Source organism: Budorcas taxicolor, chromosome 18, assembly GCF_023091745.1.
Source record: "Budorcas taxicolor isolate Tak-1 chromosome 18, Takin1.1, whole genome shotgun sequence".
Taxonomy (NCBI): Eukaryota; Metazoa; Chordata; class Mammalia; order Artiodactyla; family Bovidae; genus Budorcas; species Budorcas taxicolor.
Window position 1 is genome coordinate 31,067,155 of NC_068927.1, and position 18,927 is coordinate 31,086,081.

Sequence of the window (18,927 nt, forward strand, 5' to 3'; positions counted from 1 at the left end):
CGATAAAGATATGTTTTTCTTAAGTAGCCCGGGTTGGACAAAGCAAATTATTGTGGCAACTGGGCCCTATGCCAGGGAGAAACATTCCTTAAGTGCTATCAAACTAGTGTGTTCCCTGGGAGATTTAACCATCATTAGTGAAAAGCTTCATTTGCAATATTGTGTGCAGCCCACTGTAGTGGGCTAGAGCAATGCATTATCGCTAACTCAAAGAGATTAATTTAATGGGCAATTATATGCCTCCTGCTTTACAATACTTTCAGGTAACCGACAGTAGTCCGCTTTCTGTAAATGTCAGCTCCCTGCTCTCAGGTACATGATGTCAGTGGGTTTCCCCACTCTCCATCCCCCATCACCACTTTCTCTGAGAAGGACACTCTAAAATTGGCATTCAATACCTCTGAAATGCCCCTGCAGAGACTGTATTTCCCTTACCGTACCCTCCCTGCCCTGGTTTCCTTTCTCTGACAGCTGCGCTTGTTACTACGTTGCTCTCATAGGTACGTCTATACCTCTCTGCCCAACCTAAATGAATCTCATGCCTCTTCTGACAAACCTTAGCTCAAATATCACCCATCACCAATAAAGACCAAAACACACAAACAGAAGAACATCTCCTCTCTCTCTGCCTTCCTTCACAACATTAAAACAATGTTTATAATATATATTAATTGCAGTAAAATTAGTGGTTCCGTAGGTGCTCAGCAAATGCCATAACTCTGGTTTAAACACTAACCCAGGAGACTGGGGTCAGTTGGATATGTCAAGTTCTCTGTGAATGTCATTGAAAAACGTTGTCTCCTTAAAGGCACTGTTTTCTGCTTTCTAGTCTCTGTTCCTCAGTTTCCTAATCTCAAAAATGGGCATAGAATTCCAGTCTGAACAGTTCCAAAGCCTGGCTTTGTCCACCAGGCGATTTTCTTCCCTAGGGTTATAAGCGTTAGAATAGGAGGTTCTGAGTAAATGCAGGCTTGTTCTTTTCTCCACTGCACTCTTCTCCCTGTGCCAACCTGCTTTGTAGAGAAGAACTAATTTCATTGGATTGCTTCAGGTAATGATATAGCAGTGTCAGAAGCTCAATTTAAGCATGAGAATGGAAGAAGAGAAGATATAGGAGAGGGTTCCTCCTGAAGAAGGCATCTAAGAACTTGTAATCTGCAATTAATCAGCATTGGTAGCAAACCTGCCTCTGAACCCTTTGCTCTCTTTGAAACTCTGGGCAAGATACTTAACCTTCTGTCTGAATTTCCTTGACAGAAAAATGCATACAATAATGGTACCTATTTTCAAAGAGTGACGTGAGAATTAAAAGCATCAGGGGGATTACATAATACTTTTTCAGTGTTTAACTAGCTAAATTTACTTTAAGCCGTCACCACCATGATACACAGCAGTTTCAAGCCTTAGCATAGTTTCAGGAGAGGGGGCTGCTGCTAGTGAAGCTACTTAGCACAGATGTGCTATACAAGCCTAATCTCCTGTTAGTACTTGGGCATCTAACTGCCAGCTCATGTAATGAGATGTGCCTGTTGATCATGATGGCAAGTTAGATCTATTACCACTGAAATACTTGGGAAATACACACAGTGAAGCATCTCAGCCTTGGTTAAGTGAATCTGACACAAGAGGATAAAGGATGACATCTCCATTCTCATTAAGAGATAACAGATGGACTTTCCTAAAATCCATTTTTTAGCTTAATTTCATTTGCTTAAATCTTTTGTCTGAAGAGATGGTGCTCTGAGAGTAATTTTAAATTGTTCTCCCTGGAATGAATATTTCTTTATCTTTATTAGAAGCTCCCCCTATGGGGTTCTATTGTCCTGGGTGGTTTTAAATATTCATCTCATCCAAATACAATAAATCTCCCTTTAATTTTTTTTCCAGGACATGATCTGCGGCTTCAGAAGATAAACATTACATGATGCGCTCAATAATAAAACCAAGTCAAAATAAGTTTCTAAGCCATTTTCATAGTAATTCCAATTTTTCTTAAGTTCTCTGTGATATTATTTTGAATTCTGTAACTTAATTTTACATTTAAAATTTCTAGATTTATGCCCACGTCAGCTTATATTTTACAGCTAAAATTAACAGTTCTCTTTTATACTTCCAATCTTGTTGGTTTCCCTCGTAGCTCGGTCAGTGAAGAGTCTGACTGCAATGAAAGAGACCTGGGTTCAATCCCTGGGTCAGAAAGAGCCCCTGGAGAAGGAAATGGCAACCAAGTATTCTTGCCTGGAGAATCCCATGGACAGAGGAGTCTGGCAGACTACCATCTATGGGGTCACAAGAGTTGGACACAACTGAGCGACTAAGGACACACTTGTTGGTTTTAAGACAGTTACATGCAAAAATTCAGAAAGAAATGTTTAGTTTTCAATCTCTGACCAAAAAAAAAAGAAAAAGATCAAAAGAATGACGCAATAAAAGATGAGATAACTCCCACTGATGTCAACAGAATAAGGTAAGTTTGGGTTGTGTATTTTTAATTCTATAAGGTTCAAAGAAAAGCTTTGGGTGGCCATATGAACAGAACCATTTCCTGTTCGGTCTCTTTATGGAGCTAACTGAAAACTTAAGTCTGGGATATATTTGAGTGGTTTCTCTCGAGCCATAAAGGAAAAATTATCTGGTCTATATTTCAATAACTTTTAATCAATAGATGTCCACTGAAGCAGGTTTGTGGTCGCACCATCAACTGCTTTTATTCCCAGTACTCATCACCTTCTTCCACACCTCTGTGTCATTCTTTATGGATTTATCAGCAGATTTCAACCCACCGTTCATACACAGGTGCCTCTAGAAAGAAAACTCCAAGAGGACCAGACGTTTTTTGCCTGTTTCGATCACTGCTATATCCCCAGTCACTACAAGAGTGCTTGGCGAGAACCAAAGACTCAATAAATAATTACTGAGTGAACGAACAAATGAATGTATTCCCTATTGGGCTTGGTACCCTTGCCGCCCTAGAGTTAACAGCTCATTACCCTGGAGCATCTGCATTTGTATCTGTCTTCCTTACTTGTCTGTGATTCCTTGCAAATGAGTTGTTTGTTTCTGGATTGCCCCTGAAATCTTTCCTAACCACCTGTTCTGTATATTCATTTCCTTTTACTCTACAGAATAGAGTACATGGAGTCTTATGATTAGGGCCTTCTTGATGAACATGTAAGTGAAGGCAGCCAACTCATAAAAAAAGAAGTCACAGATTTAGGCAAATTCAAGTAGGTTATTATGTTCAATATATGAGAAAATTATTTTGATGGTAATTATTGCCTGCATACTTTAACAATAACTATGGTCATTTAGACTGGGGATCCGAGATCTAATGCCTGATGATTTAAGGTGGAGCTGACATAGTAGGTGACGTATGTAGTAGTTTACGTACGTAGCTGACGTAATAGAAATAAAGGGCACGATAAATGTAATGAGCTTGAATTATCCCAAACCATTCCCCTTTACCCCCGATCCATGGAAAATATCTTCCACGAAGCTAGCCCCTGGTGCCAAAGAGGTTGGGGACCAGTGCTTTAGAGCATTTTTATATAGCCTCAAACCAATCTAAATAGATACAGTTTTCCTCAGAGGCTTAAGGTGACATACGGCTTCAATACTGTAAATTATAAATATTTCACATCTAGATGGGGTTAACATTGCTAAGAAATAAAAGCTACCAAATGAGATGCTCAGTTTTCGTTATCCCTTAATGTTACAAGGGATAAACTACGAGCAGAGCAACATACTAGAGAAGAAAGTGGTACTCCTAATAAGGAAAAGCACCTAAGCTTCCAAAGCGCTTCTTTTAAATTCCATATCAAGCTGTTTCTTTGCCTGCTTTGAGGTTGCCAAAAGATACGTTCTTCACTCTTGAATGGTCACTTTTTCACACAGTGGTTGTGTTTTATTTTTTGAATAAGACTCCATGGAAGACATTACCCCCACATCTCAAAGCAAGGAAAATCCATGCCTTTCCTGAAGGTCTAGATTACTCTTCTTGCAGACATATTTATCATGAATCTCAGAGACATTGGCTGTGAAACTAGAGCAGATTTAGAGAATGCAAAGAGCAGAGTTTAGGGCTCACATCCTTTACATATTTGTACCCATGAATCTTTTTTATTGTGAACTTTTGTTTCCTTATTCAGATTCCTTCTATCCCAGTTCCCTCAAGAATGTATTGTCATCTCCCTTGAACTTGTATAAACTGTGAAGTCCTTCATCTCCTTTATAGAAAGAGGATATTCAGATAACATGCAGAATGTCTTTTGCTTGGAAATAAAATGAACATCATATCCCCTTTGCAAGGGGGATTTAATCTGTACGATTAAAAAACAAAAACAAACCTGGTGAGGCAAAGTGCAAGTTCTCATAGACAGGAGAGCACTAGATTTCACCAAAGAGCTATTGTTTAGAGACTCCATGGGAGTGTCAGTAAGCGCGATCTGAAAAGCTGTGCTCATTAAAAATTGGCAGGAAGACTAACATATGTTATTTTAACAACCCTGGAACCTCCTCTGAAAAAAAATAAGGCTTACATTTTCACATGTAATTTAGGAAAAATTTTATATTGAAGATGTAATTTTAAATAGTCTGTGATTACTGTGTAAAACACATTAATTCTAAAAAACAAACAAACTATATCTCATCTCCCCAAAATGATATGTATTGATACTGTAAATTTTCTTTTTATAATTTCTGCATTTATATGTGTATGTGTATATGCATAGCTTAAATGTGTGAGCAATCGTTTCTATATTGTACATAATAATAATGTTAGTGTCCATTTAAATTATGGAATTATTGAATTCTACTTTTACCTACCCTTTTATGCTAAATCTTTCCCATATTTTAATATGCAAAACATTGTTCTTAATGGCTGAATAATGGATATAAGATGCAAGAATACTTGGATGTAAAAATGTTTCCTTCCCACATATATTGCAACCATTTGGTAATTTACCACAGGGTAAGTTATTTCATGTTGAGATGAAGCATTCCAAGTCTCCTTGGGAACAAAAGTCCTAATGCCAAAATATCTAAAAGAAACAGGACCACTTTTCGTATGATCCCTAGGCATAAATTGAATACAGGCACACAAGGAAGAAATGAACAAACCCAGGCACTTACTGATTTCGGTAGCAATGATTGTTATGTTGTGCCACACACTTAATTCTCTGTCCAGCGGTGTTGCAAGCGTTATCTTCCCATCATCAGCATTAATGTTGAATTGTCTCTCCAGGTCAGTGTGCCGGTCGATGGAAAACCTGCAAAACAGACACATCTGTAATCTACTTCAGTGTTTATATAATCCACACATTCCACAGCAGACCTTTAGTAACCCTCAGAGAGCCACAGTTGTGAAGCCAAATGAATTGGTAAACTCAATGGCATCCTAATTTGTAAAACAAAATGACTGAATGAGGCACAAGAAACTTAACAGTTATTGCCCAAGGAGTCATTAGCTATATATGCAACATGGAGGTCATAAACTGCCGTCAGTTTCGATAGGTAACATCTTCAAAAATGGCTGCTGATGAGTTAATTGGACAATCCATCACTTTTATTGGACAGCTTATGATAATTAGCAGTTGCCACAAAATACCATATAAAACAATGAACTCAAATCCAAAGGAGGATGGTGCTAGACAGCAAATTATTTATGGTGGTTCCAAGGAAATGTGTGTTTGTGTTAAACTTAGATTTGACTGCACAATAGGTATGTGTTTTTGTTGCTGTTGCTGTTGGTTTGTTTTGTTTTCATTTTAAGTAAGGTATATATTTAGGTTTCCTATTCATCTCTGTCCATAGAAATCAGATGTTTTCTGATTCTCTGGTAAATAATTTTTTAAAATTGGTCCAGATATTTTAGCAGATTTAAAACTTTAATGGGTAGGTTGTTAGTTCTGTTGAGAAAACTTTTGGATAAGGCAGACATTAAGATGCTCTATGTCTATAGTCAAGTGCTTCTCGGGAACACTAAGTAACAAGATCATACAGGAATTACTTTTTTACCACATTTACTAATATCTTAAGAAAAACAAGGCATGATTAGAAAAACTGGTCCACAAATAAAGAGTGGAATGAAGTAAAACAGGATGAAATGGAGGTTCAAATAAGGATTGTGTGTGTGTGCTAAGTCACTTCAGTTGTATCTGACTCTTTGTGACCCTACAGGCTATAGCCCACTAGGCTCCTCTGTCCATGGAATTCTCCAGGCAAGAATACTGGAGTGGGTTGCCATGCCCTCCTCCAGAGGATCTTCACGACCCAGGGTCTCTTGCATTGGCAGGCAGGTTCTTTACCACTAGTGCCACCTGGGAAACCCTCAAAGAACTCCCCCAAATTTTTATGTTAAAACCCTAACTCCTAATGTGTGATGGCATTTGGAAACAAGGCCTTTAGGAGGTAATTAGGGTTAGAATAAGTCATTAGAATGGGGCTCTCCTGTGGGATTAATGATCTTATTTAAAAAAAAGAAAAGAAGAAGGGGACATAGGCTGTCTCTTTTCTGCTCTCTGCCAAGGAGGATTCAAGAAGACAACCATACCAGAAAATGTGCCCTCACCATCCAGTGGATCTGCTGGTACCTTGATCTGGGACTTCCCAGCCCCCAGAAACTGTGAGAAGCAGATTTTCGGTGTTTAATCCACCCAGTCTAGGATACTTCATATCTACAGAAGCCCAAACTAAGACCAAGGTCATGTGCAATCCCATCTAGGAGGCAGGACTGAAGAAACCCTTCATGGTTGAGGGGACCTCCTAAGAAGTCTACATGAAATCTGTTTATTGGTACCCATTAACACTAAATACAAAACATGCTCCATGGCTATTTGAAGCCAGGCGTGTTTTCTTTTTCTGTGTGTTCTTATGAACATTCATTATATCATCATTCCAAGCATCTTTTCTGACCATAATGCATTAAGATTAGATCTCAATTACAGGAGAAAAACTACTAAAAATTCCAACATATGGAGGTTGAACAACACACTTCTGAATAACCAACAAATCACAGAAGAAATCAAAAAAGAAATCAAAATATGCATAGAAACTAATGAAAATGAAAACACAACAACCCAAAACCTGTGGGACACTATAAAAGCAGTGCTAAGAGGAAAGTTCATAGCAATACAGGCATACCTCAAGAAACAAGAAAAAAGTCAAATAAATAACCTAACTTTACAACTAAAGCAACTAGAAAAGGAAGAATTGGAGAACCCCAGAGTTAGTAGAAGGAAAGAAATCTTAAAAATTAGGGCAGAAATAAATGCAAAAGAAACAAAAGAGACCATAGCAAAAATCAACAAAGCCAAAAGCTGGTTCTTTGAAAGGATAAATAAAATTGACAAACCACTAGCCAGACTCATCAAGAAGCAAAGAGAGAAAAATCAAATCAATAAAATTAGAAATGAAAATGGAGAGATCACAACAGACAACACAGAAATACAAAGGATCATAAGAGACTACTATCAGCAGTTGTATGCCAATAAAATGGACAACGTGGAAGAAATGGACAAATTCTTAGAAAAGTACAATTTTCCAAAACTGAACCAGGAAGAAATAGAAAATCTTAACAGACCCATCACAAGCACGGAAATTGAAACTGTAATCAGAAATCTTCCAGCAAACAAAAGCCCAGGTCCAGATGGCTTCACAGCTGAATTCTACCAAAAATTTCGAGAAGAGCTAACACCTATCCTACTCAAACTCTTCCAGAAAATTGCAGAGGAAGGTAAACTTCCAAACTCATTCTATGAGGCCACCATCACCCTAATACCAAAACCTGACAAAGATGTCACGAAAAAAGAAAACTACAGGCCAATATCACTGATGAACATAGATGCAAAAATCCTCAACAAAATTCTAGCAATCAGAATCCAACAACACATTAAAAAGATCATACACCATGACCAAGTGGGCTTTATCCCAGGGATGCAAGGATTCTTCAATATCTGCAAATCAATCAATGTAATTCACCACATTAACAAATTGAAAAATAAAAACCATATGATTATCTCAATAGATGCAGAGAAGGCCTTTGACAAAATTCAACATCCATTTATGATAAAAACTCTCCAGAAAGCAGGAATAGAAGGAACATACCTCAACATAATAAAAGCTATATATGACAAACCCACAGCAAACATTATCCTCAATGGTGAAAAATTGAAAGCATTTCCCCTAAAGTCAGGAACAAGACAAGGGTGTCCACTTTCACCACTACTATTCAACATAGTTCTGGAAGTTTTGGCCACAGCAATCAGAGCAGAAAAAGAAATAAAAGGAATCCAAATTGGAAAAGAAGAAGTAAAACTCTCACTGTTTGCAGATGACATGATCCTCTACATGGAAAACCCTAAAGACTCCACCAGAAAATTATTAGAGCTCATCAATGAATATAGTAAAGTTGCAGGATATAAAATCAACACACAGAAATCCCTTGCATTCCTATACACCAATAATGAGAAAGTAGAAAAAGAAATTAAGGAAACAATCCCATTCACCATTGCAACGAAAAGAATAAAATACTTAGGAATATATCTACCCAAAGAAACTAAAGACCTATATATAGAAAACTATAAAACACTGATGAAAGAAATCAAAGAGGACACTAATAGATGGAGAAATATACCATGTTCATGGATTGGAAGAATCAATATAGTGAAAATGAGTATACTACTCAAAGCAATTTACAAATTCAATGCAATCCCTATCAAGCTACCAGCCATATTTTTCACAGAACTAGAACAAATAATTTCAAGATTTGTATGGAAATACAAAAAACCTCGAATTGCCAAAGCAATCTTGAGAAAGAAGAATGGAACTGGAGGAATCAGCTTGCCTGACTTCAGGCTCTACTACAAAGCCACAGTCATCAAAACAGTATGGTACTGGCACAAAGACAGAAATATAGATCAATGGAACAAAATAGAAAGCCCAGAGATAAATCCACACACATATGGACAGCTTATCTTTGACAAAGGAGGCAAGAATATACAATGGAGTAAAGACAATCTCTTTAACAAGTGGTGCTGGGAAAACTGGTCAACCACTTGTAAAAGAATGAAACTAGATCACTTTCTAACACCGCACACAAAAATAAACTCAAAATGGATTAAAGATCTAAATGTAAGACCAGAAACTATAAAACTCCTAGAGGAGAACATAGGCAAAACACTCTCCAACATAAATCACAGCAGGATCCTCTATGATCCACCTCCCAGAATTCTGGAAATAAAAGCAAAAATAAACAAATGGGATCTAATTAAAATTAAAAGCTTCTGCACAACAAAGGAAAATATAAGCAAGGTGAAAAGACAGCCTTCTGAATGGGAGAAAATAATAGCAAATGAAGCAACTGACAAACAACTAATCTCAAAAATATACAAGCAACTTATGCAGCTCAATTCAAGAAAAATAAACAACCCAATCAAAAAATGGGCCAAAGAACTAAACAGACATTTCTCCAAAGAAGACATACGGATGGCTAACAAACACATGAAAAGATGCTCAACATCACTCATTATCAGAGAAATGCAAATCAAAACCACAATGAGGTACCACTTCACACCAGTCAGAATGGCTGCGATCCAAAAATCTGCAAGCAATAAATGCTGGAGAGGGTGTGGAGAAAAGGGAACCCTCCTACACTGTTGATGGGAATGCAAACTAGTACAGCCACTATGGAGAACAGTGTGGAGATTCCTTAAGAAATTGCAAATAGAACTACCTTATGACCCAGCAATCCCACTGCTGGGCATACACACCGAGGAAACCAGAATTGAAAGAGACACTTGTACCCCAATGTTCATCGCAGCACTGTTTATAATAGCCAGGACATGGAAACAACCTAGATGTCCATCAGCAGATGAATGGATAAGAAAGCTGTGGTACATATACACAATGGAGTATTACTCAGCTGTTAAAAAGAATTCATTTGAATCAGTTCTGATGAGATGGATGAAACTGGAGCCGATTATACAGAGTGAAGTAAGCCAGAAAGAAAAACACCAATACAGTATACTAACACATATATATGGAATTTAGAAAGATGGCAATGACGACCCTGTATGCAAGACAGGAAAAAAGACACAGCTGTGTATAACGGACTTTTGGACTCAGAGGGAGAGGGAGAGGGTGGGATGATTTGGGAGAATGGCATTCTATCATGTATACTATCATGTAAGAATTGAATCGCCAGTCTATGTCTGACGCAGGATACAGCATGCTTGGGGCTGGTGCATGGGGATGACCCACAGAGATGTTATGGGGAGGGAGGTGGGAGGGGGGGTTCATGTTTGGGAACACATGTAAGAATTAAAGATTTTAAAATTAAAAAAAAAGAATAAAACGGCTATTATAAGAAAAAATAAATAAAATTTCTCATAATTTTGTATCTGTAGGTTTGTACTGTTAACATTTTAGGGATTTCATTGCAATCATATATACGCGTATTTTTTGCTTATCTATTTATGCTTATCTACTTGTTTGTATCTATATCTAATTCTGGGAAATAGTGTAAGACAGGGAAGCCTGACATGCTGCAGTCCACGGGGTCGCAAAGAATTGGACACAACCTAGCAACTGAACAACAACAACGACAAAGAGGAGTGAGTAAATGGAGGGCTAGAGGACAGACAGACATACAGGGATATGGATAACTCCTTGCTCCTTTTAGCCATATCTTTTCATTAGAAATGGTATGCATACTCCTTATCAGTTCAGTTCAGTCACTCAGTCGTGTCCGACTCTCTGCGACTCCTTACACCAGATGCAAATATTAAGAAAAAGACATTCCTGTAAATCCTCTACACCAATCACAAGCATCATTAAACATTCTGGAATAATATTAAAAAGTACTTAATTTTATTCACAGGTTCTTCTTCCCTGTGGCTCAGATGGTAAAGAATCTGCTTGTAATCCAGGAGACCCAGGTTCAATCCCTGGGTCGGGAAGATGCCCTGGAGAAGGGAATGGCAGCCCACTCCAGTATTCTTGCCTGGAGAATCCCATGGACAGAGGAGCCTGGTGGGCTACAGTCCATGGGGTCACAAAGAGTTGGACAGGACTCAGCGACTAACACTACTACTACTGATTTCATTGACAACAGTGTGTTGCTAAATTCCTTGATAAAACCATGTACTAAGAGATCATAACTCCAGGTATAATAAAGACTTAGATATAAAGAAAACAAAGACACTGGCTTGCATCTATACACCAGGAATTTATAAAACAATCCCTTGCCTAACCCCCAGGATGATTAGCAAAATTCAGAAAGGATTTAAGAACCTAGAGACATAGCTGAATTAACAGTGCTTGCAAAATAATCCTGAGTATGAGGAAGTAGGTGTTCATTGCAAAACATCTGAATCTGTTGTATTACCAAAAAAAAGACTAAAAATCATTATCCTGGGGAACAATGATTGTAAATTAGACCAGTGAGGTTCCACGTTTAACTGTAAAATAATACACATGTGTTTTGCTCCAGATATCATGAACACTCTGTTAAAAGATCTAAGTGATGTCCAGAGGCTTAATTATCACTATCTACATCATATTCATAAATAAACTTTGCATGCATTGCTGGGTTCTAATAATTTTATTATCTGACTGCTGATATTTCACACATTCATGCATCTGCCAATTTCCCAGAGGCCACAGAAAACGAGGTTGGAAACACACTGCATGGCTATTTGACTGCTGTCCAGTAAATGCCTAGAACTTCTGGCCTAGAAGAAGCGCTGGGAACAATGACAGAGTTTTGGAAGCTGACATTTAAAAAAATACCCTGTTTGTGTAATCCCTTATTTAAAACTGTACCATGCAACCTTGACATTGGAATAAATTATATCTCTATTATTTATATATTGTTGTTTCTAGGATAATTAATAAATACCCCAAGCCTCAGTTTCTTCACTGGCCAAATATAATACTCAAATCACAGGTCTGGTTGTGAAGATTAAAAATGAAACATAAATCAGTCTTCGGTAATTAGTAAGTGCTGAAGATATGTTCATCATCATCACATCATGGTAATAACATCATGTCCCATTAAATGAAGCTTCATAAATTTTCCTACTCGGAAGGTGGTACAGAAGGCCCCTTTCTTACCAGTTTATAAACAGCATAAATGTGGAAAAAACATTTGGGTGTTATTTAACTCTCATAATTCTAAAAGAGACAGGGATATTTTTCTCATTTTTTAAAGATCCAGTTCATGACAGACTTTATGGGGTAAGTCATGAGAATTTATAAAATAGAGCCCTTTAGTAAGATCAGAGATAAGATTGTCATAATATTACAAGATTACACAATGGGAGGAACTTGATGGAAAAAAAAATGCTTAAAATTCAGTTTAAAGTCTACCTCGACTGTATAAAGAAGACTCTTGCTCCCTTTGTAGACAATTTGCATATTTTATAGCCTAGTAGACTTCATGGTAAAGGCTGCCCAGAACTGCTAAACAGTTCAAAAATTCAGACTTAGCACAGTCAATAAGCATGCATTAAACACCAAATGTATACCAGGCACAGTGCTAGACGGCGCTTTCTTTTTGCATCTTTCTCTTTTTGGTGTCTTGTAAAATGAATAAAAGAAAATCACAGGTGTGATTTCATCATGTTAGTAATCGTTTTGTGCCTCTGTTACCTAATCTGTTAAATGGGAATTATAATCGGTTTTGTGAGATGCAGACAAGGTAATACCTATCGAGCACTTATTGCAGAGCCTGGCACATAACAAGTGCTCAATAAATATCTACTGAAAATCTCTGATGCTGTCATTACTCATTTGGAAACAGTAGGTTTCTACTGATGAATCCCAGGCGTCTCTTCACATTTAAGCCAGCATTCCGTTTACTCCTTGATTTTCTTTCCCTGTACCAGTTCATCTGGGTTCTCATATCCATGGAAGCAAAAGCATGGAGGGTATCACTTTAAGTGACAAACGAAAGCCAAGGAGAAGGAGCATGTAGAGAGGCTCTTACTTCCACTTCTAGCATCATTTTAACGACCATTTTTCTACCACCTTTCCTGACCAAATCTCCATTCCATGAACTGACCGTTCCAAGTTCAAAGCATTATTGGACACATTCACTTTTTATTCATGTTGAATACTATATGAGTGTTTGTTATCATAGTTAAAATTAATTACTTTTTAACACAAGTTTGGATAAAAAAAAAAAAAAAACTGCACTCCACATACCACTTTTAGGAATGCTCTCAGAAGATGCTTGCTCCCCACTGATAGCTATGCCACTACATTGCTAGTTGCAAAGATTCGGCTTGCTTTCCTCTGGTCCTCTAAGCTGCCACCATCCACTCGGCTATTTCAGTTTCTCCTCTCTCCTCCTATCCATTGCACTCTATGACACAGCTCCATCAGAGTAATAAAGGGAAGGGAAGTAAAGTTGTTCAGTCATGTCTGACTCTTTGTGATCCCACGGACCCCATTTTCCAGGCAGGAGTACTGGAGTGGGTTGCCATTTCCTTCTCCGGAGGATCTTCCCAAACCAGGGATTGAACCTGGGTCTCCCACATTGTGGCAGTGGAAGGCAGACACTTTTTCATCTGAGCCACCAGGGAAGTGAAACCACAGTCAATTATGGGGCTTCCCAGGTGGTGCTAGTGGTAAAGAACCCACCCAGCAATGCAGGAAACATAATGAGACATGAGTTCGATCCCTGGGTCAGGAAGATCCCCTGGAGGAGGGCATTGGCAATCCACTCCAGTACTCTTGCCTGGAAAATCCCATGGACGGAGGAGCCTGGTAGGCTGCAGTCCATGGGGTCACTAACAGTCGGACATGACTGAGCAACTTCACTTTCACTTTTCACTTTCATGCATTGGAGAAGGAAATGGCAACCCACTCCAGTGTTCTTGCCTGGAGAATCCCAGGGATGGGGGAGCCTGGTGGGTTGCTGTCTATGGGGTTGCACAGAGTCGGACACGACTGAAGCGACTTAGCAGCAGCAGCAGCATTCTTCCCTGGAGAATCCCACGGAGAAGCCTGGTGGGCTACAGTCCATAGAGTGGCAGAGAGTCAGACGTGACCAAAGTGACTCAGCACACGTGCATGCACACTCAGTTACACGACTTGGATACAGACTGTTTCCTTACACCAATTAACAGAATAATTTCAAAGAGAAACAGGGTGGGTTAAATTAACTGCAAACCCGAAGGAAAGACTTAATTTTTAGAATCCAATGTACCAGGCAAGTTCTTCAGATGTCATGATTTTGCATAGATGTCTCAGAACTAGAAGTAAGCCACACTGTTTTCTAGGATTCCCAGTATGTATCTGAACAGCAGCAGATAAAGTGGAAGAAACAGAAAAACCAGATAACCTTCAGTGGAATCTCACCAGTGAGATCTCACTGAAACAGTGTAATTAGTCATAATCTCATAGGCTCATCTATAAATAGGAAAAAAGATCTATTAATACTTCACAAAATGGTTCTCTGCAATAAATGAATGGATATATAACTCAGATACAGCAAAGTAATTGATTAATTAATAGGCGATTCTTTAAGCCCAGAATGACTGAAAATGAATAATTAGAAAGATATAAATAAAAATGACCATTCACATACTTTAGTAGTTTCCCAAGTGATACTAGAAAAATATTCCAAATCTCTTCATGTGCATGAGTGCGTACTAAGTCGTGTCTGACTCTGTGTGACTCTGTGGATGGCAGCCTGCCAGGCTCCTCTATCCATCGGGTTCTCCATGCAAGAATCCTGGAGTGTGTTGCCATGTTGTCCTCCAGGGGATCTTCCTAACCCAGGAATCCTACCCACATCTGTTACATCCCCAGCATTGGCAGGCAGGTTCTTTACCATGAGCACTTCTTGGGAAGCCCAATCTCTTCATGCTGCTGTTGCTGAGTCGCTTCGTGTTAGTCTATACCAGCCATCACCTTTTTCAAAATAGACTCTGAGCTGAAGAGGCTACTGGGTTTCTTTGCTTAGTGCTCATCCACAAGGAGCCTTTGGGACATGGCCTGAGTCTTCACTGATCTTCTCTTCCTTAAGGTTGTCCTTCCTATTATTCTACAATTAAGCATTTGCTGGACTTTCGCTCTTTAAAACAGGAAGAGATTGTTTGATTCTTATAACATCACATTGGTTGGAATTTTGTACTACGGTTATTCCGTAACTCCCTGTTGGAAAGATGCACAAGTGTTTATTAAGCATGGGTTGTTATTATGCAGGAAACATGGCACCAAAGAAGTATGAGAAAAGGAGTAAACGGGATAAGAACAGAAGAAAAAAAGAAGAATGAATTTGGTTCCCACTGTATCTACAGAAAAGTGCAATGTCTTCTAATTTGCATCTTAAAAGTCATAGGGTTTGTATCTCCAGTATTGAAGTCACTTTAATTTCTTTTTTTAGTCACAAAATTTTTATTATTAACATAGTTGTTAAATTATATAAATTCTATGCTGACTTGAACATTTCTCTGAATACTTTCAGGGGTTTAAAAATCATTAATATTTAAAAAATTAATTTACTTATTTTAATTGGAGGCTAATTACTTTAAAATATTGTTGTGGTTTTTGCCATACATCAACATGAATCAGCCATGGGTGTACATGTGTCCCACCATCCTGAGCCCTGAAGTCTTCATTTTAATTTCTGGAAAATACACATCTGTTGGATTTGCTGTTCTTTTACAGATTTACTTAAGATGCATTTGAGATAATAGAACTCATTCAAAGAGACTAGAATATATTTTGGAGAGTCATCTTCTTGCCACAGTAAGAAGAAAGATTTTAACACAGTAGGGTGTCTTATGTGAGAAAGCAGGCTTCTTGGACCACGTTATTAATAACATCAATCCTAATGATGGCAATTTTGCAAACAGACATTCTCATTCTATAACAATGAAGATAGTTTAGAAACTGCATCAGCCATGATAATCAATATTAACAGATACCCTATTTCAACTTTCCCATTTTATTCCAACAACTATCCTGGTTTGCTTCAATGATAATATTCCATTAACCTATAGCAGTATGTCTTAGAAATGAATGCTAACGACTTCATCATTGTACTTTGTGAAGTTAAGGCTACGGATGCAAGGAAATTCCTACCTAGATGCTTAGCACTTTGTTGGGGATCTAATTTAACCTACTGCGCTCTGACCATGAGCACAAACTTTGTCACCAGTTCACTCAATCAAGAGTAGTTTGCAGAGATCAATATTAGAAGAGGTTAATATTAGAAGATATCACTATTGCAGTGATTGAGAATAGGTCAAAATGGGCAACTGGATATTATTATATTGGAAAATAGCACCCTTTCTGCATTGCTGCAATATACAACTTCCTGAATCATATGTTTACTCAATTATCACAGCCCAACTATTTATATTTCATACCAACATTTGGCACAAAATCCTGTATCTTGTTTGTGTGTGGATATGACAGATTTTACTGTCAACATACAAATATTATATGTATATATACATTCATTTATTTGTTCATTTAAAGCATCTCCTACTCCCTCTTCCCAATCTTGCTCCTATACGACACACCTACAGAGACCCTCTGTCCCTGCTGAATTTGTTTCTTGTTTGCAATAAAGAACATCAAACTCTGATAATATCAAGAGTATTTTAAGTATGATCAGCACCAAGCTTCCAATATCAAGGAGTCTTTTTCACTCCTAGTGACTTGTGTCAGAAAGGAAGAATGTAAATTAAAGCCTGGAATGTACACTAGAAGCTACACTAGTTATTATCTTAATAATCAGATAAAGATAAATTATTTTCTTTCAAAAGTTACTCTGGACTATATTATTACTAATACAGTATAACATCCGATGATTGTGAACATCCGATGATTTTTCAAGAGAAAGACCCTTTTCTTCCTAATGTCTCCTCTAGGCCAATTTATATATCTATCCTTAGTTTCTTCATCTGAAAAATGAGAATAGGACTACCTTCTTTTAAAGTTTAAGGTAAATCCCCTTAGGTAATGTATTGTAAATGTCCTTTTGATTTTTGTTTTTAGATTGTTGTTGTGGGTCATTTTTAAAGTCTATATTGAATTTGTTACAATACTGCTTCTGTCTTATGTTTTGCTTTTTTGGCCGCAAGGTATGTGGGATGTTAGCTTCGCTATCCCTGATCAAACCTGCACCCCCTGCAATGGAAGGCAAAGTCTTAACCACTGGACTGCTAGGGATGTCCTCCTTTTGCTTTTAAATGCGGTTTCATACTGAATATTTATCATTATTTCTAGTTAGACACTCTGACAAATGTCTAGGTATTTTTAAACAACAATAATAACATATTTGAAAGATTCTGATGTTGTTGTTTGGTCACCAAGGTGTGTCGGACTCTTCATGACCCCTTGGACTGCAGACACCAGGCTTCCCTGTCCCTCAAAGGATGAAGCAGATCCACCTACAATAATCATCCTCAGATACCTTCACTTACTTAGGGTCACATATAGAAATCTCAGATGCTAAATCTGTTGGTTCAGAGAATGTCCCATTTTCTGAGCATGCATTTTGTTTTATAGTTTGTTCCACTCATACCTTAAAAAGATACCATCATAAAGCCAAAGTCCTATGTGTAAATTTCTGCAGTCACAAGACCAAAATTAGTGTGTCCTAGTGTGTCCCAGATAAAATCTAATTCATGATTAATTCTTTAATATTTACATAATATCTTTAGAGAAATTCTAATTTTCTCCCGAGTCATCAAAATAATCATTTATAACTGAGAGCTCTAAATCCAATATGATGACAAAAATATGGGAAAAAGTGAATGCTTTACATAAAAGATTAATGTAAATTTTAAATTTTTTATTTAATTCCATAAAGGCTTAGTGACTGCTTCTTTTGGTCAAGTATGATGCTAAATGCTTGAACAAAGCTTCCTCTCAGACACACTGGTTGTGTTTTTCTCATTACTTACAATGAAAAATGGCAAGCACTATAATAAAGTCATTGTTATACTGCAGTTAGAAAGGGTCTCCAGATGTGCCTGGGAAAGGGGAGGGTGGTCAAAGATGACAACCACAATGCAGCAGCATCTGTTTGGGGACAGGAAGAATGAGTAGGGGTTTTCCATGTAGAGTATGTAGGGAGAGCATCCCCAGCAGAAAGGAATACATGAAGAAAATCTTGGGTTTGTTTAGGAAACGATAGAATTAAGGACCAGGCTGGGCATGGTGAGAGCTAAGGTCTGATAGATGAGCAACCTGTCTTTCATTCCCATCTTTCCTTTCATTTTATCCCTTCCATCCATCTTTCCTTCACTCTTTACTGAGTATTTCTTATATACAAGGCATTGTGTTAGTTGCCAAGACAGACATGGCCTTGCTTCCATGTAACTGAGTCTACGTGTAGAGAAATGAAATTGTCTTTACGTGTAGAGACAATGAAAGGACATAAGATTTTTAAAGCTTACAGTGATGTATTCATGAAAAAGAAAAGGGATGAGATGTATAAAATATTATTAAAATACTCCTATCAAAAGAAACAGCAAATATGAAAGGTCAGTTAGGAAGATGCTCAGTATTTTTAAAGGCTAACAAATGGCAGTATTGTTGAAATTCAGGATTCAGTGTGGGGGAGGGCATCAGGAAGGACCTTGGAAACTATGTTGAAGAGTTAAATTTTTTCACTTGCAGGAAAGGGGGAACCACTTGAACAAAATACAGGAGGAGAATGACATGATCTAAGCCACAGCTGGATTCCATAGAACTTTCTGTATTGTACAAATGTGCTTTGTCCAAGATGGTAGCCACTAGCTCTATATGGCTATGTAGCCCTTGAAATCTAGCTAGTGTGACTGAGAAATTGAAATTGTGATTCTATTTAATTTAACGTCATTTTATTTTCATTCAAAGAGCCACATGTGGCTAGTGGCTGCCATACCAGCACAGATCTAAACTGAGTTAGAGATCACTGGGGCA

At 37.8% G+C, this 18,927-nt stretch overlaps 1 protein-coding gene across 1 annotated transcript in view; it reads right to left on the reverse strand.

The window, feature by feature from the left end:
* Nucleotides 1-18,927, reverse strand: part of CDH8 (cadherin 8) — a 380,788-nt gene that overhangs the window by 120,629 nt on the left and 241,232 nt on the right. The window contains exon 7 of the mRNA XM_052655404.1: nucleotides 5,131-5,267. Within this exon, the coding sequence (XP_052511364.1) occupies nucleotides 5,131-5,267 (137 nt within the window). The remainder of the gene's footprint in view (nucleotides 1-5,130; nucleotides 5,268-18,927) is intronic.